This window comes from Calonectris borealis, chromosome 1 (assembly GCF_964195595.1).
Source record: "Calonectris borealis chromosome 1, bCalBor7.hap1.2, whole genome shotgun sequence".
NCBI classification, from domain to species: Eukaryota; Metazoa; Chordata; class Aves; order Procellariiformes; family Procellariidae; genus Calonectris; species Calonectris borealis.
The window spans coordinates 18,051,006-18,072,704 of record NC_134312.1 but is presented as its reverse complement, the minus strand read 5'-3'; the positions used below and the strand labels follow the sequence as shown (position 1 = coordinate 18,072,704).

General features: G+C 35.1%; 1 protein-coding gene across 3 annotated transcripts in view; it reads right to left on the bottom strand.

Moving 5' to 3' along the window:
• Positions 1–718: 718 nt before the first annotated feature.
• The window catches only part of TBC1D22A (TBC1 domain family member 22A), a 184,999-nt gene continuing 164,018 nt past the window's right edge, over positions 719–21,699 (bottom strand). For 2 of the 3 annotated variants that reach the window (XM_075146097.1, XM_075146104.1), the window contains one exon: positions 719–3,996. In XM_075146097.1, coding sequence (XP_075002198.1) covers positions 3,868–3,996 — 129 coding nt within the window. In that variant the 3' untranslated portion in view covers positions 719–3,867. Of the gene's footprint in view, positions 3,997–19,267; positions 19,312–20,444; positions 20,554–21,699 lie in introns of those variants that run through there. The other variant, XM_075146086.1, reaches the window with a different exon arrangement.

Sequence of the window (21,699 nt, the reverse complement as noted above, 5' to 3'; positions counted from 1 at the left end):
GATTACAATTCATCGTCATTCAAGCACGTAACGGAAAGATTGCCCATTGCATCCCTATGTCTCTTTTTCCCTGAATGCTGTGTGTAGTTTTAAACAGCGGAGTCATTAACTTTGCCTTCCATACAACCAGGCTAGTATATTTTCTCACCGGACTCATCTGGATTATTGGAAGTCTCCTACAAGCTTCGTTGACATAAGGGACTTGATCTTCCCATGGGTACAGGACATCTCTCCTTGCTTGTTAATCTATTTAAATTATCCTTAAATTTCCAGATCTTATTGACCCTTTCACTACCCTTTACTGTTTCCCCCCATGGAGCTGAAGCTTGGTCTCCTTCCTCACATCCAGAGACATACAGAATTCTGTACCTCCTTTGTTTGCTTTGCCCTAATTTGCTCCACCTGCCCCTGGTTTAATTCTGCTGTGGTGCCAAATTTATCTTCATCTGCTTTTTGCAGAAAATGCTCAGTACCTTGTATATATAATGGTATATGCAGACATATCTCTGGAAGTTGTCTGTCTTATTAACTTGCAAAATCTATAAGATACAAGGGTAGAGAGTTGCAGAAATGTAACTGAGAACAGAGGTTTTGCTACCACATTTGCTCTTGTGATACAGGGTTTTGATACCATAAAACATAAACACACCAAAACCATGCTTTGATGTAGCATGCAATGTGCTTGATGAAAACAACTAAAAAAGCTTTCCACTCTATATAGCACTTCATAAATATGCATTTATTTCCTCATCTTTCATCAGTTTTACAGTTTTAACCAGTGCCTCAGTGTTAATATTTGTCAGAAGCATACAATGAAACTTCAGATACTTCTATTCTGTAGTTCTGAAGTTAAAAACAAATTCAATGGGCCTTTCCATAAGGAACTGAGCCAAAAAATAATGAAACTAATTTCTTATAACATATTACAGAGTTACATAAGATTTCAACTTACATTTCTATCCTACTCCATGTACTGTATTTACATAGCTAACTACTTTATTATTTACATTTTTCAAATACTGTGTTCATAAATCTTTTTCATATTGTACATTCTTGTTTAAATTTTTATTACAGAAATTCTTTAACACGTATTTGAGACACTACAATTCCAATATTTCACACGAGTTCTAGGAAATTACTGCCTGGTTTCACTAGTGATGTGTCAAGATGCCTCCTTCATAAGAAAATAAATATTACAAAGGAATTTTATAATATTCAGAATCTTGAATTTTGAAAAAAAATAAGTATATGGTATATAATAATGATAACGTTATTTCCTTTTCTATGTAATTTTTTTTTTTGAATGACATTTTACCTAAGATGTAGAAATGTTAAATGTAAGGTGGGGTTTTTTTTCATAAAATGAAATATTTTATGTAAATCTTAAAGTACTGAAAATTTGAAATTTTATATAAATGTTGGCCTTCTGTTTACTGAAAACTATTCCTATCTGTATAGATATATAAATGTTATTTATATATCTGATCATATTTTCCAGAAAAGTCTCTATCTACATAAATAAGCACTGTTATTATATTAGGAAACTTCCCACTATCATTAAAAAGCAATGTGCTCAAGTACGATATTCAACTTCTGACACAGACACAATAGTAAATGTGACCTCTAATGGTAATACTTTCTTCCAAGGGAAGTAAGAGGTACCTGTTCAATTTGGAAGACATGGCAGACAACTTATGTGGACCTGATGAAGGAAATTTTATATATCCAGTCCCATAAATGTTATGCAGGAGCATCTGACACAGCAGACAACTTTGGGTCAACTTTCCATGTTACATGTAACTACCTAAATAACATCTTAATAGAAAAAAGTTAATTATAGAAAACCTTTACAACATTGTACATTTAATGCTGTGTGTCTTCTCTCATTACAATAATATGCATTTCTATTAACAAATGATTGTAGATACTAAGTTTAAAGCAAATGGTCATAAATTTCAGGTTTCTTTTATTCTGTTATTGGTAGATATTCTGTTAGGCACAATATGACATTCTTTGTAAACATAAAGATAAATTTCGATACATTAGACCATGAACTGAAGTTACTGAAAACAGTATACGGACATTTAAGAAACACAGACCCACTACACACTCTAGGCACAAACACAGCAATTGAGGAGGCCTGAACTTGTATCCATCGCAACTGAAATCCCCAGCTGACACCAGTGGAACAGAAATGCATCCTAGTCACCAAACACTCTTGCTTCTGAATTAATTCAGTTTTTTCTTTTCTACCAAAGATTTCTCATAATTTTAAAATACGGATCTCATAATCACATGTTGGTAAAAATGTATTTCATTCTATTTACCCTGAAACACCAAATTATTATAAAGTCAGTATCAAGGACTAAGGCCCCTAAAACAAGTAATGTAACTATACATCTAGAAAGCTTTCGTCAAAATATGTATCTACATATTTTTAAGAACTTGAAAATAATCTTCCAATAACAAGTCATAAGAGAAAACCTCTTGAAGATCTTTTATTTCCCAAACTTAAAAGTGCACTACACTTTTTGTGCAATGTTGTGCAACTTGAGAACTGAACTGAGGAATAACAATTCTGAGCTTCCAGTATATTGCTTATTGCAACTCTCACCCTTAATAACCTGTATGTGTAGGGTAGGCACAAATTAATATGAGTTATTTACATCCAACAGAGCGACATCAGAATTCATATCTGAAAAGATTTCTTGAAAATAAATAGTGCACTTAAATTAGGTAAGTTTTAAGAAATTATTCAGTATCCCATGATTAGATGAAGAAACACTAATTTCATTCCATAAAGTCATAGAGGATTTTTGTTCTGCTAATGATGCAAGAGTGATCTGAGTATATAGTTACTGTTATTATTATTGGGAACTATCTTCTCGCTTCCTCTGAATAATCAGAAATTATTTAACAAATAAGCTTTGGAAAGATATATTAATTTTCCTTTTCTAACATGCTAGAAATGGAGAATAAGGCAACAACTGAGATAAAAAATATATCTTGCTTTCTAAACCAAGCTTCTTAATATGTTTCTTAAAAGTGAACTTTCATGCTCAAAAATTGAAAGGCCTTGAAAGAAAGGCTTCAATTATTTGACAAGACCATGTCTTCTATTTAATTCAATATTTTTAAAACACTCCAAAATACATAGAGGGGAATTTATTTTAATGTTATAGATGAGTCTTCGGCTTTAAGTAACTCCTTTGTATGGCTAAAAAGCTTCTATAGCACCCTGCAAGGCTGAGTAATGTTTAGAAAATGCCACCAATTTCCATTGCAACCTTTTATATTCTTATATTATTGAAGTATTCTAACCTAATTCCATGGAAGAACAACAGATGGTGTGCGAATATCAGTGTCTTCTGAGTTATAACCAGACCTCAAAACACAGGCCTTGCAGTCTCATACAACTATGAAAAGTTCTTTTTTTCCACTGAAAGTAAATAACTTTTGCTGACCAAAACTGGCTGATAAAGTCATGGCAGGTGACACTGAAGTAACGAGAAAATCATTCCATAAGTAGTTTAAAGTCTTAGGTACATACAAGAATTGCTTGACATAAATCAAACAGACTGCAATGCTCCTAATTAGAGAAGGGAAAAAAAGAAGAAAATTATGTCATAGACTTCTGAACTCATTTTTCATGCTGAGGAAAAAAGTTCACTTTTAAGTTCATTCAATGCTCAATATCTGGCTTTTTCCATTTCTTTGGTATTCTGTTCTCATTCTGCAAATTCTAACAGAATTTTAATGGTAATCTTAATTCAAATGAAAGAGCAATGAGCTGAAAGCACAACCAGAACAACCAATGCCATAATACTGCAGAACACGTTGGTCTTAATGATTTCTGGCTCTTTATATTCATTTCTTGTAATGATTGGGGGCATCCGCAAATGCAAACTTCAGTCTGTAGGCCTCTGCTAGGAGTACACTAATTTCTTCATTTCCCCAGTGTATTGTGGGCAAATTTTGTAAAAATATCAGCAATTCCTAGATGGAGAGAAAAAAAAAATTTTTTTTTCAAATACCAGTGTAATAGCAATGTATTACTCATACAATGATTATTCATAAGCAATCACTCATGTAGCACCTCAGTATCCTAAACAAACCTGAGATCCCATTAGGTTTAGTGATTTTCCTGTAACTTTTATAGAAATTCTTGCTATTCAATCTTGCAGTTCACTAACCAGCTATTAATTGTACCTGAACTATGGTTATATTCGAGTGTTCAGAAACATAAAATAACTCACTTGCTCTGTATATACTATGAGTGAAAGAATGCATTACTGCCCAAATGAAGGGTGGGTAAATTCTATGTACCTGCACTTGCCCTTGTATGATTATACCACTACTGGTGCCCCCAATGATGGATGGAGACTCCTTGCTGTACTCAGACAAATGAGAACTCACATGCAATATATTAGAATCATTTCATTCGAGTTCTACGAGGTAACTAGTGTTAGCATATCCACTGTATAGCTAGTAATCGAGATACAGTGCTCATAGGTTTTGGAGTCACTAGAAACTTCTAGAAATTTAATTCTGAGTTCTGTAAGTCCAAAATGGTTTAACACAGGACCCAGTCTTCTTTTAGATTTGCCATATTTCCTACATTATTTTAGCACCTGGATACATCTTACACACTTGCCAATTCCAATCAAGCTCTAGAAGTTTTCACATATCAGTTCGCATATAGTTCTTTAAAAATTCCACATGTATCTTATCTTCCACATTTAAGAACTTCAACCTACTTTCAGTTTGTAACATCTGTTGCCCAGATCATTTCAATATCCCTATGCTAGGTATGAACAAAAGGAATACCTACACTTCCTCTTTAACGTGCTGTTGTGGTTTAACCCGACAGGCAGCCAAACACCACACAGCCGCTTGCTCACTCCCCTCCCACCCCCCAGTGGGATGGCAGAGAAAATCGGAAAAAAAAAAAAAGTAAAATTTGTGGATGAGATAAAGACAGTTTAATAGAACAGAAAAGGAAGGGAAAATAATAATAATAAAAATATAATAATAATAATATTAATAATAATAATAATAATAATAATAATAATAATAATAATAATAATAATGGTGGAATATACAAAATGAGTGATTCACAATGCAATTGCTCACCACCCACCGACCGATATCCAAGCAGTGATCGCTACTTCCTGGACCACGCCTCTTATTTATATACTGAGCATGATGTCATATGGTATGGAATAGTTGGGTCAGCTGTCCTGGCTATGCTCCCTCACAGCTTCTTGTGCACCTGGCAGAGCATGAGAAGCTGAAAAGTCCTTGACTATAGACTACTTAGCAATAACTAAAACCATCAGTGTGTTATCAACATTCTTCTCATACTAAATCCAAAATACAGCACTAGGAGCAAATTTAACTCTATCCCAGCCAAAACCAAGACAGGCGCTGTAAAATATTCATTTAATTTTTAATACCTTAAATGTTTTTATAACCTCTTTATCAGGTGGGTAAGAGGCAGACAGCTACAGATAAAGCAAAGTTGCTGACTACATTGCAGAAGTGTTAAAATTCTCCTCCCTAGTCTTTGCACATGCAAACATGAAGAATATCTGACTTCTCCTGGTGCTGCTGCTTTCTAGGTATGCCTTGTATATAATACAGCAAACAACAGTGCAATTTCTTTCAATGTTAATTACATAGCAATATAGATAAAATTAATCAATAAAAGTAATTTCAAATTATAATTTGAATTTAATTTGAAAAGGTCCTAAAATGTGGATTCCTGCTTTTGTAGGGCATATGTTTTATTGTAGCAACATGGTATCAGCAAATATGCCCAATCTTCTGTTGGCCAAAACCCCAGGATTGTAGTTCTATGCTGAACTGCGATGCACAGGATCAAATTCCACTGACTGCACTTTGAAGGATCTTTCAAAAGCGTTACTTGAAAAATGTTTACTTCCTAACCCATCACTGAATGGTCAAAAGGGCATTATATCTATCTGTGTTGTTGCCTATCCAAAGTTGTGCTCCAGGGCATGGAGTTATACAATTGGATACATTCTCAAAATTATGGCTGACCACTAAGTCTGGGACTTTTGAGAAAAACTTTCCAGTCACTTTCAGATGTCTTCCTCTTCCCTGATATTCTACGGAGAAGTCTCTGACACTGATGTAAAGATAAGCTACTTTTCTATTTATACACGAAAAAAATACAGGTTTAGGCAAAATTCATTTCCAAGCAGCCTAAGCCCAGGAATAGAGGTTATAAGAAGCTCACTGGGACAGTGCCCAGCTCTGATGACGGCACCAAAATCCACCATGACCCTCAGCACCACAAAGCTTCAAATCCTCATCTGTATGCTGAAACTTGCCAGCTGTAAGAGGAGGACTCTTTGGAAGATCACTACTACAAATTCTCTCCTGAGTTCATGCAAATGACAACTTTATAAGGCTCACAATTTGACCAAACCTGGCAAGTCAGTTTGTTTTTTTAAATAAATGGTGACCCAAAAGCCCACAAATCCTCCAACTTGATGCAAAGGCCTCCCTAGGCCAACTATTAAATTCATGTTTCAAACTTTCCAAACAAAAGATCACCTGGAGATCCCCTGTCTCATGCTTTTAATTGCTTTGACAAAAACATTCCTTAAAATTTAAGCTGTAGCAAAGCAGCAAAAGGGCAGTTTTTGGATGAGTTACATCACAACAAAATGAGTGTGGAATTTTATGATGGATGTTATAAGACAACCTTAGGAATAAGTGCAGTTGTTAAGCCTTTCGTATCTTCCAGGTGCTGTATTTTTGCAGAAAAAATGCAGACAATTTGTGCACATTTGTATGTGTGCATATATTTGTGAGCATGTGCATATGTATATTTTTGCATGAATACGTTTGTTAAAATTTATTCTAAAGAGCAGGAATAAGTAAGCAGGAATGCAATTAAAACCACAATCATCATCCTGCTATAAATCAGAATCCTGCAATATCATTTATAAGTACACAGTCAAATTCTTCTTCATAAGGGTCTTATTTTCCTTGTCCCCCCTTCTCCCTTCTCTGCACCTGCTTTCAGGGAAGATGGCTGTAGAAGCCCTTAGCAAGGATTCTGTGATTTCAGGAAACAGCAAGGAGTAGAAATGAACATTAAATGATTTTTTGTGTGTGTGAGAGAGAATTATTTTGGCTTCATCTATTTCATGGTCTTGCCATACTGATTCTTGTAATATGAAACAAGAAAGGATAGAGGTTGAGCAGTATATATTTAATTACGAATAATAAGTAGTAATACAACAGAGTTAGCATGAGAATGTCTCTATTACACTTGAGAAAGCACATTTTTAATAAAGTGTTATACAACTACCAAAATCACATTTTTTTAAAATTTCTATCTACCTATTTGACAGTTATGCTGATAACTGTAATTAATAAATTAGCAGTGCAGAGTAGGAAGGTTGTGTGGAGGGATGATAAATGCCTACCTCCATGAAAGTTCTTTTTTCCTTTTACAAAAGTAACTTTCAACCAGCTCTAAGACGCCACAGTTAATTCAGCGAGTTTTGTGAAATTAGCTCTTTTACTGTTTGCAGTGCCAAGACTTTGCAGGGTCAGACTTCTGGTGCAAACTGGTACAAATGATTCATATTGCTTGAGCAGTGTTTTGATTTTCCTTTGGGTTACTGTTCAAATAAATCTGGCCTAAACCAATCCTCCAGCCACTGGAGAACCATAAGCCTTCTAGTAGACCTCAGCACTTGTACTTTGTAGAAAATCACCTGTTGCAACCAACACCTGCCTGTACAGAAGGTACTATTAAGCTATTCAACAGCTACTGAATGAAAGCTAAACTGTTTCAGCATGAGATTAGAAAGCAGGAGTCTACATTGGTCACACATTTGGCCCACTACACTGATTGTTTCTATAGCAATCGTACATGTTTTTCAAACTAGAAAATGTTGCTACACATTTGTGAAACACAGATAATTCTTGTAGATAAATTAATTCTGCTTATGTATTCAGTTTTGACAGTAAGGTGATCATACTGGATATACATATCAGAAAATTATTACAAAAATATAGTTTATTTTCTTAAAACCTTCTACATAGCAGTCACTTTTACAAACATCTGACTGCTCAATGATTGAAAAAGGAAGTAAAATAACACTCACTCATATTAATTTTGTTACATCTACCTTTCCAGAGCACTGGAGGTTCATTATCTTACAGAACAAACCACATTTCTAAAATAAATTTACAGTTTTAGGGGTTTGTTTGGAAATGACCCATGGAGAACGAGACAAAACACATGATTTTTCCCCCAGGAGACACTGCACAACAAGCAGGAGAAATCAGGTGCTCCAGGCAAAAGGCTGGTAAACTCAAACCATTCAACCTTACATTCTTCGTTGAACATGCAAAGACTACGTGTTCAATATCCACACTATATGAAATTTAACGTGCAGCTCAAATCTGAAATGGGACTATTGGTGAGGAATTAGTTTAATACTTCTATGATTAATTGCTAACTTCTTAATAATTTTCATCAGAATTGAACATATAAATAAATGGCAGAGTAATCCATTGACCGTCCAAGTCCATTTCTATTTGAGTGGGCATTTTGCCACTGTTACAAAGGGAAAAGACTTATTCCTTAACTGCTCGTCAAAGTCTAAGACTGATACTGACTAGTGAATATGTGTTATAAATCCAAGTGAAGTAACTGGCCAAAGACACACTACTTGAGTGATTTTCTAAAGATACGGCTTATCTTCCTATGATCTATTAAAGAGCTTCAAAATTGGCTCAGATAGAAATAAATCTTACATCTTGTTAAAAATAAAGTAGAACTTGGCAAAAACCCTACTAAAAAGAAAATGTTAGGTTTTTTAACTGCTAAAGAAAATCACGCCGCATTTATTACTGTCTGAATATGGAACATTCTTTGAAAACAAACGACAACACCCTCTCCCTCCCCCCCAAAAAAAAACAACCCAAAAAACAAAAGAAACAAAAAAACCCCAGTCATTGGATTTGAAGAAATGTACAAACATTTTAATAATTAATATTTACAAGACCACCTGAGAAGTTTATCTAAAACTGCTCAATTTAGCATTTATACTTACAAAAGAGCAAAGATGACCACAAGAATAGTGACTCAAGAATATTCATTTATTTTTAATAATTATTCTTATTTTTTTCTCCAACAGATAAAGCAGGAACCACTAGAATCCACGCATAAATAAGGCATCCACGCTAACTGCTGAAATTAATTTTCCTATCCACATTCAGAATTAAAATATGAGATACCCTTTGAAATACGATGAATCATAACCTTGAATTAATATTTACCATTAAAAAATCATTGTTGATAAACTGCTCGGTACATTTCAGAAAATTGACTCTGAAAAGCAGTATTTGTAAAATATTCCTGAAGAATTTTATTTTCTGTTTAATTTAAATGATATTGTAATGCCACCTGGGTGAGGAATCAGGGCAGACAGTAGATCATCAGCAGAGCTGGGGTTTCCAAAATCCTAGTCCATTGTTTGTTTATATTTTGTCTGCATCTACAACAACTATATTCAAAATTACACCTTTTGCATGTGGCAAATAGAGCGCTCCAGTTTCATTGGACTCATTGCGCTGAATAGCCGTATTCATCTCTTGAACGAGGGCCTAGCCACATGGCCTAGCCTGCCAGCACAACTTCAGTTGGGTCTATACGTGGCATTTGCCCTTTCATGCCATGCTGTGGAAAGGCATTTCCAACCTCCCTTCCTCTTTGCCATTCAGGCAGTGGCAGGTTTCCTCCTGACTGGGAAAGAGGCACAGGTACTTGAGGTATCTACAACCAACAGTTAATCCTTCATCTATAGAATAGCTTTGTTAAATTAAAAAACAAAACCAAAAACAAACCACAAAAAAACCCGCCAACCACAGCAACTCTCCCCTCCCCCTCAAATTAATCCCTGTTTACTTTCACCTCTGTTTAAAATATAAGAAAAATAAGAGTATTTTCAAAGTGGTAAAAACCTTAACATTGTAGGGAATGAAATGACAGCGATACCTTTCCTGCCTCAGTCTTGACTGACCAAGTCTGCTCTGAGAAATCACAAGGCTCTGGGCGCAGGAGCAAGAGTGGAGGGAAAGAGGTACTGCCCATAGCAAAGGAGGATCAAGGTACTACTTAGATTTGCTCCTCCCTCCCACCAAGTACAAGAAAAAGTGAAGAGATTTGAGCACAGGACCACTAACACGGTTAGGGGGCTGCGGCAGATGTTTTACCAGGAGAGTGCGAGAAAACTGTGGGTCTTTTTAGCTGGGAGAAGATAGGATCTTAGAGCAGTTTTCCACTACGTACAGTGAGGGTTACAAAGAAGAATGAGGAGCCAAGGCACAATAGTAACAAGTTGAAGCTAAGCTGTCATAAGAAAAAAGCCCTTCGCAATGAGGGTGCTTGAGCAGCTTGCCAGGGAGACCGCAGAATCTGTCCACTGGGATTCTCACAACTCGCCCGGACAAGCCCCTGAACAGCTGCTCTAGCTCTGATGCTAGCCTGCCTTTCAGCAGCGGATTGCATCATGGACCTCCCTTCCACACTGAAATTTTCCAGTATTTTTTTTTTTTAATGGATATGGGCTTAATTAGAAAAGAAATCCAAAAGCACAACAAAAAACTGCTAAACGTATTTACTCATTTGGTCCATTTCAGGAATCAATAAAGGTATGTTTCCTAACAAGTAGAGGGATGTATTTTTTTATTTGGAATGAAAGGATATAGGGGGCTGGGGTAGCAGTGTTGCTGGGTCATGCTACGAATAAATTAAAAATCTATATAACTGATTTCATTAAGGTTGGAAAAGACCTCTAAGATCATCGTGCCCCTTTCTTAGTATGGCAAAAGATCTAAGCCTAAAGTAAAGTACTTAATATCCTTTGTAAGAGATTTCTGGTTTATGTTGACGTATTTAAACCACAGTTCTGAAATGAGTCTTCAGCACATTTGAAATTCAACATTTTTGTTACCAAACAAAAACCTCTTTTTTACAATTTCACTCATTGTATTTCCACTACTTTAACTGCATTTGGATTTACATGATGCTCTACATACGTGTTTTTGTAAGATATGCTAAAATATGCTAAAACACTTTATATATCATGCTCAACTATGCTACAATATATAAAGTATGTACAAACACTTAGGAACAGCTGTATAGAATGTACTTTTAAAGTACATATACTTTCAAAATGTCATTTTCCTTTGATAAATTAACATGTATTCAAGAACTATCCTATTCACCATGTAATCAAGACAAGACGGTGGTAAACTTGCTGCAAGTGCTGTGGTATAGAAGTACCTTTAGAAATATGAAAAGTAAAAGTATGAGCTCTATGTTTTAAACACCATGGTAATAAGATCTGGGAGTAATACTGCCTGTTAAGCGATGGCTGTTGTCAGATATAAAATTATTCTTGAAGGGAAAAAAAAATCTTATCATGCAAGATCCAATACATATATCTAAAAGAAAATACAAGACTACCAGACAGATATCTCAAAAAGAAGATAATTTCCAAAGCCCTTATTCCTCAGTTTCCTCTAAAATAAAAATGGTCAAGGTCTGTTCCTTGTAAACTAAATCAAAACTGAATACTAATAAAACTTCACAAAACACATTTTTAATAATTATTACAGTCATCAGTCTCTTTTTCTTCACTGAGATTGTAACCCAATGAAATCTCAGCCCATTAAAACAATCTTAAAAAAAAACCCAAAACCCAGAAGCAGAAGAAAGCAAATTTTATCATGTTTTGAAATCTGGTTCATTAGCAAATCCCCTTATAGTATGAAGTCCACTCTAATCCCTTTAATCCACACAGGTTTTAGCATAAGATTTGGCAATAATACTGGTTATTTGGTAATGGCTATCTATAGCTATTATGCTATTTATTGTCACCCCCACTCTGACTCCATATGTGGATCTTGAAGGAAGGAACATCAAAACCAATTATAGAACAAATAACAAGTTGGTAGTTAATAAAACATAAAAATGTTATTCTAATGAGTAGAGCACAAAGGTGTCTTCTGTGATAATCAAAGCAATTTATTTACTTTGAAAACTCCGTTCAGACTTTTTTGTCTGTGAATTATTGACAAAGTTCAACTGCAGGTTTTTTTTAACAGAAGAAACTTAACAGAACATAAAACCCAGTAATAGTGATTTTATTTCTAGCTAATATAAAAATGGCAATAACTAAAGTTAAAATCAAACTTGAACACACTGAGGAAATTAATAGAGTTAGTTTTTAATGTCAAAACTGAGAACCGGTCTATTAATTTAGCAAATAAAGGCAGTCCTAAAATACAGTATTTTTCTATGAGAGTTGTTAATCCTTCCTGCTGCTAACTGCAATGTAATTATGGTCTGAGTACTTCTGGTCTATCACAGCTCTATTTTGTACTGATAGACAGAACCTGCAATCTTACTATATTTTATGATCATGAACTTTTCAATATTATACTTTAGGACTGCATATAACTAAATGAAAGGTATATTAACTTTATAATCTTTCATTATTTAATAAGGAATTGCTAACAGCTATATTTTGAACAAGAGCTGTATCTGTTACACATTATGCACACATATAAAACACTGCAAAATTTATGCTGGCAATTTGATTAAATGGCTTCTTTATGAGAGTTATTTGTTCTTTCAAAAGTTGTGCTTGAAATTTTAGAACATAGCACTTACTTTTAAAGAACTAATGAGGTGCAGTACTACTAAAATTTATTTAGAGGAATTATTGACACAAGCTAAGGAGGAAACCAATTATTGCCAGAAAAAAATACCCATTTATCTTTTCAGATAATATAAAACAGAAATAAACCATATGCATATATTCAAAGAATTCTCAATGTTTTTACGATTTTATGGGAAATTGTATAATGTGGTGCGAGAGAGAGCCAGAACCGGACAACGATTAAAAAATTTTTTTCCAACCAGATGTAACCATAATATAGGCAAAAGAAATACTTAATATAGGAATGATTTAATTCCTATTTCCTTTACAACATTCTTTTTCACTTGCTCGTATTTGGGATTGTCAAGCGTGAAGGAAAGGGTGGCAGGGATGGCTAGTACCAAGCAGGCATCCTGTCCGTGGACACAGTCCCTCCCCTGCGTTGCCCAGCGAAGCAGACAGACAGATGTGCCAGAGCTACTGCCTGGCTGAGACCTTGTAATAGCTGCAGTGGCCAGGTTGGTAATGCTCTGTGCAATGCTAACCTCTAATCCTCTTCCCACGTACTTAGGATGAAGGATACCCGCTGCTTTGGGACTCAGCCAAGCTCAGTCCAAATCCTTCCCCTTCAGCCAGCTATCAAAGTAATAACAAACGCACTGGCTGGTGACGTGAAAGCACAGGTCCGGTGCACACTGCAGAGCCCAGCTGACCTTGTTCAGATGCCTTAAAGCTACTTTTCCCTTCTCTCTGCTCCTCGCTGTTGACACATAATGCACCAAATAAGTAGGGCTCTAGCTCTGAGACAAGTTCTCTTTTCTTTCTTGAGTACTCTTTTTCCTCTTTCAATGCACTCAGCAATATTCCCTATGCTGCTGCCACTTCTTATTTCTCCAGCTGTCCTAACCTGCTACATGGAGTTGCAAATAATGAGCTGTATTTCTGGAGTGCTGTGCATCTTATTAATTACCTATGTCTCAGAGTCAGAGAAAACATTTCTTTCCTATTGGGCACAGCTGGAATTGAGAAAACTAAGATTTCAAAATACAATGTTAAAGGGATAGTAGGAATAGGTCATCAAAATATAATGTTAAAGGGATAGTAGGAATAGGTCATCTACTGCAGCTTAAGAAATATTTGCTGCAGATACAGAGGCATAAGTGGACCTGGATCCTTCAGTGGTACAGCTGACCACCTGCATTGCTTCCTGAGCATGGAGAGCTGCAAGCCACAGTGCACATGCAGCATACGCAGCGATGGCTGAGATAGCACAAACCGATCCGGTTTGGATACTGGATGCAATAATTCCCTCCTTGTTCTCATAATTTCAAAGATTATGGGTGAACCTCAACTTTGACAAGGAGAAGATGGGGAAGCACTGGTTTATCTATGCTGAGTGGTAGGAGCATTTAAGCCTGCACTGGACGCAGTCTGAAGGATTTAGAAGGTACATGTTCTTAGCAAGTCATAATCACTGTCACTCAAGAACTTCCACCTTAAATGTGAAAGTTAACATCCTGTCCCATGGCAGTTTAGAGGAAAAAAACAAACAAACAAAAAAACCCCAATATTTGCTGAAATAGTGAACATTCAACTTCATAAATTCAATGCTAAATTTGATTTTGCTTACATTCAGCAACTCAAGTGCATGGTGATTCTCAACAAGTATATTTTTCTTAATTGTTTGATTCAAATATATAATATATATATTCTTTGATTCAAATATACATTTTTTTATTCTTCACCTCAACTGAACAATCTCCCGTTAATCTTCTGAAAACATACAGAAATACGCTATTCTTATAATTAATTTCATATTCTTAATAAGAACTTCATAGAAACACACCTTAATATTCTGAAAGTGAAAGCTTATGAAAAGTTGATGGTCTTATTTCCCTTTCATGTTTTTCTTTTCATGACTACTGAAAAAGATTCCTGGAATCAGGATATTAAAACCACTAAAACAGCAAAGTCCTGTTTCATCCAGTATGGATCGCTTACGCAAGTCATGAGCAACCTTAATTGCTAATCATAAAATATGTGGTTCTAAAGAACTATGTCAGAGAAGCTGTGCTCACCTAGCTGAAGAGAAGATTTACATCTTCATTCACCCGGGTATGAAAATATATAAATTAATATGGTAAAAAAGTTCATTAAAGAACTACGTCTTAGCTGATATTGTAGGTAGCCTTATGTCCTTGCTCTCAAATGAACACAAAAAACAAAACCACAAGTAATCCCCATCCCTAAATATTAAAACAGGAAACAAATTCACGTGTTAGATCTTTTTCTTAACAAAAATGACTATCTTGATGTTATTATCTACAAGTTTATAAGACAAGGTTAAGGACATAGACTTAAAACCAAAGCAAGCATTGCCACAGAACCCAAAAGATGCTCAACTCCATAAACAAACATCTTATTTTTATAATACCTTTTTATTCTGAACTGTCTCAAAACACTTCAAAATTACATGCACGTCAAATAGAAGGAGTTAAGGTACTGATACAGAATATTCAATACTCAAGAAAGAAAAGGAAGTCATCTTACTCGATCACTGAGATAAATTCCTACGTAAATCAGCCAGTCAAACAAAAACAGTCTTGGGTTCTTCCTTACTTTTAAACTAGAGAAAACAGAACTTCCATTTTAAAAATCCCATATGAAAATTGAATATCCCAGGAAATATTTCTCAATACTCCAGTTGCTACAGCACAGAACAGAATGGTCCTGAACCACTCTGATTATATTTTTTTGCCATATTGTTTTATGAAATATTGCTATATTGCTGGTATTTGGAGATATGTGTACTTCTTATGCACCAAAATATAAATCATAGCAAATAAATAAAATAAAAAAAGCCCAAGTATAACACTTGTCACTAACTCCATGCAAAAAGCAGCAAATAAAGGAAAAGAGGTGCAAATATCCAGAGTATAAAAAGCCATGAAGATCAGAAGTCATTCTATTAAAAAAAAAGTCCAAACCAACCCCATCCAAACATAGGACCTGCTGTACCAATCAAGACTGCAGCAATTATGGCAGAATTTCATTTCTGAAATGAGTTGCCAATGAGTAAGTTACTATATTCTATCGGTTTTTTTTCTGTAGTCAAGCAAGATCAAAATATTTGTACAGCAGATTCCAACAGAAAATTTACAATTCTGCCTCTCGATAAAGTCCATATGCTACCCACTCTTCTTGGTTTGGTTTTCCCGACCATAATTTGGCAATGCATTTTAAGCAGAACAGTTTGCACAGCTCCAAATTCACACATATTCCCCTCTCTACAATGACTTTTAAATTTTAACACTGTAATATGAATAGCTAAAAGCTCAGCAAAAAAGAATAAAGCAAATCATAAAATACCAATTGAATATAATGAACCATAGGCACAAGAGTGTATCAAAATTTTATATATTTCAGACTTAAAGCAATTAGTATGTTTTGACAAAAAGGTATTTCACACTGTAAATTGTTCTGAGTAAAATCTCATCTCATTTTAAGAAAAAACATATATTAAGGATTGCTGATGCAAAACTGCCTGTATATATAACTTAAGTAGTACCGTCTGAGATATACAGTTTTTACATCCAATAAATATGTCATAATGAGGTGGCTACTTAAACTAGTATATTTTTAGAACTAAAAAAAATTCCTAAACATAATTCAAAGGGAATATTTTCAGTATCCTAGGGATATAGGACTGAAAGAGGCCATTTCCATTATGATGTTCAATCACCCACACCACATGAAGCCATATATAGATGTTTTGTTCTGAATAATAAATAATAGTTCCACACTTGCCATGTCAAAATCCATGAAGCATCCGTGCACATCTGGCAGACTTAAGAACGTTAATACAGAGAATCAATGACTTGGTGGTGGAAGAGAAGAACCGAACCACCTTCATGAAGATATCACAGTTAAAGGAAAGGACAGATAAAGAACCTGCCTAAAGTCCTATGACTCTACATTGGCAGGCAATCTGATAACTGAAAATTTCCAAATTAACTGCAGAAGCCTCACAGAATCAGTAACAACTAATCCAAAAATCCCTTCGACTCTGAGGGGAACACCACTGTTGACATAAAGAAATAGTTTATGCTTCCTTGCTGAGGGAAGCATGCAGGCACAAGAGCACAAGACAGTGATCATCCAAGCTCCACAGGTTCTCCTAACGTACAAAAACAACATCATCTCCCCCAAAATCTCTGTCCATTCCTTGATGCCTTAGAGAAAAATATATGAAAATGCATTTCCTTTGTACCTCTTAGAAGAAACGATGCATCAGTTGGAGAGAAGTTCCAAAAGTGCTTCTACAGACAATCAGACTGAAGGATTAATTCAAATTAATACAATATAATTCAATTGTACATTATAAGCTAAAGAATAAAAATATTCTAAAACAGTATAAATACCATGCAAGAAACATGATCTAGTTGAAGATGTTCCTGCCCACAGCAGGGGGTTTGGATAAGATGACCTTTAAAGGTCCCTTTCAATTCAAACTATTCTATGATTCTATGATTAACAGCTGAGCTCAAGACATCTTTCAACCTCTGTTTGGGGACAACAAGAAACCCAAACCAAGATTAATCTTACTATATTACACAATAACATAAATTTATCAGGCTTTGTCAGAAAATACATACTGCTCTTTACCTCCTAATATTTTACACAGAAGGTGCTTCACTTTATCTAATAGTTTATAAATCAAAGTGGAACAATTTATATCCTTTTGATCTTTCACCAAAATTACGTTATGACTTAAATCTTTACCCCCATTACAAAGCAATTCAAACGCATTCCTGAAGATAATCATACTCTCTCTCAATCTTTGTTTTACAAGGTTAAATAAGCCACATTCTTTTAATATTCTCTGCTAGGGCAAGTTCTTAATTTCTCAGTCTACTGTTGTTGGTATTATACATAATTTTGAGCAGATTACATAAAAACCAAACACATAATACTCATGCAAATCCCAGAGATATGAAATTTTTCAAAAGCATATAGACAAAGATTTTATTACTGGGATCGTGGAAAAATACTAATTCTAAATGGAGTACTTTAAAGCCCTAAGGTACCTACAAATATCCTAAGGCCCTAGGATTCTAAGACAATTAAAATACTAACACATTTTACTTATATAATATTTACATGCTTTTCTTACATATCACTACAGTCATAAAAATAGAAATCTACTACTTCGGCTTTAGCCAACCAGAATTTGAGATCAAATTTCTATATAAGATGATGAACGCCTCAACTTTCATGAAGAATACAAGTTTGCAAACCAACAGCTGAATGCAGGACTTATTCTTTGCTTTTCTACAAAGGAAGAGCCTCCAGACACAAACATGAGAGAAGAACTGAACGTTTTTCCAGTACAGCGGGTGACGATGGGCTGGGTTAATCTTTTCTTACTGCTGATTTTTAAGATTTCCAAGATTAAAGTCCTAAAAGCGCTCAGGCCATGAGTACCTCTTCTTTGTAATTCTAGTCCATTCATGTAAGGAAATAATCAAGTTTACACTCTAAAACTTCACAAAAATCTGCATTTTGAAAGCAGCGTCCCCCTGTCATGGTATCAATACCCAACAGAGCAGCTTGGCAATGGAGCAATCTGACAATTGCAAAGCCACTCCAGACCAATCATTAAAGATCAAGCAAGTAAAAATCCTTAATTTTCCACTATGTAATGACAAATCTTAGTAAAAACATGGAAAAACAATATGGAGAGAGAAATACTGATTTCATAACAATCATTTTAGCATGTGACAGATGCTAGTATTACATAAACTAAATATTAGTAATAGTTTGCAGTATTTTTCCCAGGTGTAGGGTTCTCATGTCCATGTGGTTTTGTAAAAATTCAAATTACATTAAGAAAATGTTTGTGGCCTTGTGGCCTTCACAGATTCAGAGAAAAGCCTCGAAAAATCTGTCTGAAGTGATTATCTAAAGACTCAAAACCACACATAAACCAAATGGGTTTTAAGGAAAACATTATACCCAAATTGATTTTCTTTAGAGAACTGAGCTTTTGACAAAATTATTTCTTTTATAAAACCATACCTTGTGAATAAAATGCCATTTTGTTTAAATAAATGAACATGACCAAAAGGTGTTTAAGGGTTTGGCCAAAACTGTAATAACATTTTTAATGGAAAAATACTTCAGTGGTGCATTATGTTGTATAATACAAGCGTTTGATGTGCTGGTTTGCCCAGAGTGACTACATTTCTCATCTGTTCCTTAGCAGGCAGATGAGAGGAGCAATTCCCGTATTTATTACAATAAACTCCAAGAGAGGAAACTATAGCACAGCTTGGAAGATGTGGCCTTTTCTCACAGAAGAGAATACATACAGCAACTACATGAACTATAACTTTCAGAGGTATATTACGGGTGGTAATTTCGGTTCGCTATAATAGGCTTGCTTATCAGCTGGCAATTCAAAGGCAGCTCTGTGCTATGCTCTGTCATCTTTTCTCCGGGGTGGCAATCTTTAAGAAAGGACATGGTAGAGAACAGCTATTAAGGATTTCAGATGTCCCTGTTTAACCTGTTGTTCTATGCAGATCAGCACCTGAAACTAAGCACACGTTTAAGAATTGTGATGAAAAAAAATTAGCACAAAGCTTTGGTGAATCAGTTCCTAAGGACAGGATGCAACCATTGCTACTCACTCTGCTAACAGCAAGCAAATGCTACCGTGCAGAAAACGAATTAGGGTGGGATAAATGGGAGCTCTTACTACATTTGCAAAGGGATGTCTAGTGCAAAAAACACTACTGAGAGCAAACGAGTTGTCACGTGTAAAGATCTTGCTCTCTAGGACAGCTGAAAGAGCTAACTAGGAGGCTACGATGGCAATAGTAAATCTGCTATAACATCATCTCTGGAAGAATTTAAAATCCAATTTGTTTACAAGTAGATGACAAAACAATGGGCATTTTAATTCTTGTTATTTTTACTGTCTTGCAGTTGCAATGAGACAATTTTGTTTTAAGATAGCAAAATCTACATGCACCAGCTTTTAGCAAACCATAGGAGAGAAGAGAAGATTGAAAGAAAATTAATCCTCCTCCATCTGCTTGTTTCGAAGAAAGGCATATGTCACTTCATCCTATTATTCAACTCATACTCCAAAAGCTTTTAGTTTCTCTTTGTTCTCTTATCAGTAGTCTTGATTGAGTTTGGTAGTCAAGTGTACAGGCCCCTGTGATTTTAGTTCTTCTCCAGGGTTACACACTGATAAGGCCAATAATTGACATTGTTATGCAGCAGTTTCTGCTGAAGAAATAAACATGGAAAGAAAACAGTTTTCTTTGTAGAGAGATGTCTCCAGTGACAGCTGTGAATTACTAACTAAATGGAAGCCCTGCCAGTGCATTTAGTTTAGCAGGTCACTTAAATTGCTCAGGAAGAACAAGAGTTTTTTCTTTGTTCAAGAAAATCCTTTTTGTATTGAAATGGAGAAAACGGCAGAGATGCCTTTGTGGTATTTACTGAAAATAAATAAAAACATTGGTTGATGAGAAAAAAATACCTTATAGTAATCAGAAAGTGCTTTTTCTGGAAACTTACAGGACAATAAAATCAGATTTTCATTGTCTGGAAGATCTGATTTAATACTTGGATAGTAACAGCATCTCTGTAAAATACAAGCGATAAAGCAAAGCTTATAGGAAACCTCTCCAAATAACCTGCATCACATACTTCCCTTCCTGAAGCAGGAGTCAGACCAAACAGAACTCTTGACAACACCTGCAGATGAGAAGGAACCCAGATTTTGCAAGGTATTCCTCCCAGCCTGCAAAACACATTGCTAAACATATATGGAGTTTGGTCTCAGCATCCTTACAGCTGTAAAGTTCTGAACAGAAAACATACATATATTTCCTGTTAATTCATAAAGGCTTCCAAGATAAGGAAGGACAAAACTTACTGGCAGAACGAAATGAACTTGTTTCTAGAGTTCAGTTATGTTACTGGACATGATGACAAGAATTAAAAAATAATAACGAAAAAAAGCAGTAATTACTCAACAATTGAAGCCTTTATAACAAAATAGTGCTTTTTCTCTGCAACTAGGCTTTACAGAGATCCACAATTTTAGACTTATATTTTACAATGGCAATGTGGTTCTAACACTGTGTGCTTCTTGGTTGGTAAGGACAACTAAAAATTACTACATATCAAAATGTTTAAGAGGTAATTGTGTGAAGGCAAAAATATCATATATGTTTTAGAAACGACAACTGCCATTTCAAAATTGTACTCTAAGACCAATTCATTGTCTAATTGTTTCTACAACTGTGAGAACTTCAGATGTTTTCTGTATCTATACACGACAGCAACCATGTATGTCAGTGGGAGTATTATCTGTCAGATACACAACAGAAATTTGGGGCTGATTCCTAGAGTCATAGATGTTAAAGCCAGGAAAGATCATTACTTATCTTGGTCTGACCTCTTGTGTAGATAATAGGAACTAAACCTAAACCTTTTTTTTTTTCTTTCAGGAAAAACATCGATTTAAAATCCTTAAGAGCTGCAGAAATTCCTTATTTATTTTGTTATTGTCTTAGGATTTTTTTTCCTATCAAATTTCTTATATATTAATCAATTCACCTATTGGTTTTCTTTTTGACAAATTAAATATTTCGAGCACTTCAGTCATCCTATCTGAGCCCTCTCTATGTCTTTGACTTCAGACATCAGAACTGGATGCAATATTACAAAAAAAAAAAAATCCCCCAAAAGGCAAAACAAGCTCTTATATTCATTAATTTAAGGATCCAATTACTCCCATGTGCCACAGCATCATTCTGGGAGCTCATATTGAGATAGCCCTCAGCAATGCCCCCTAGGATCTCTTCAGAAGCCACAAATACCAGGATACAGTCTCTCACTCCAGAGACGTGCCCTATTCTACTTATCCTGTATTTGCAAAAAGCTTTCATTTGACTAT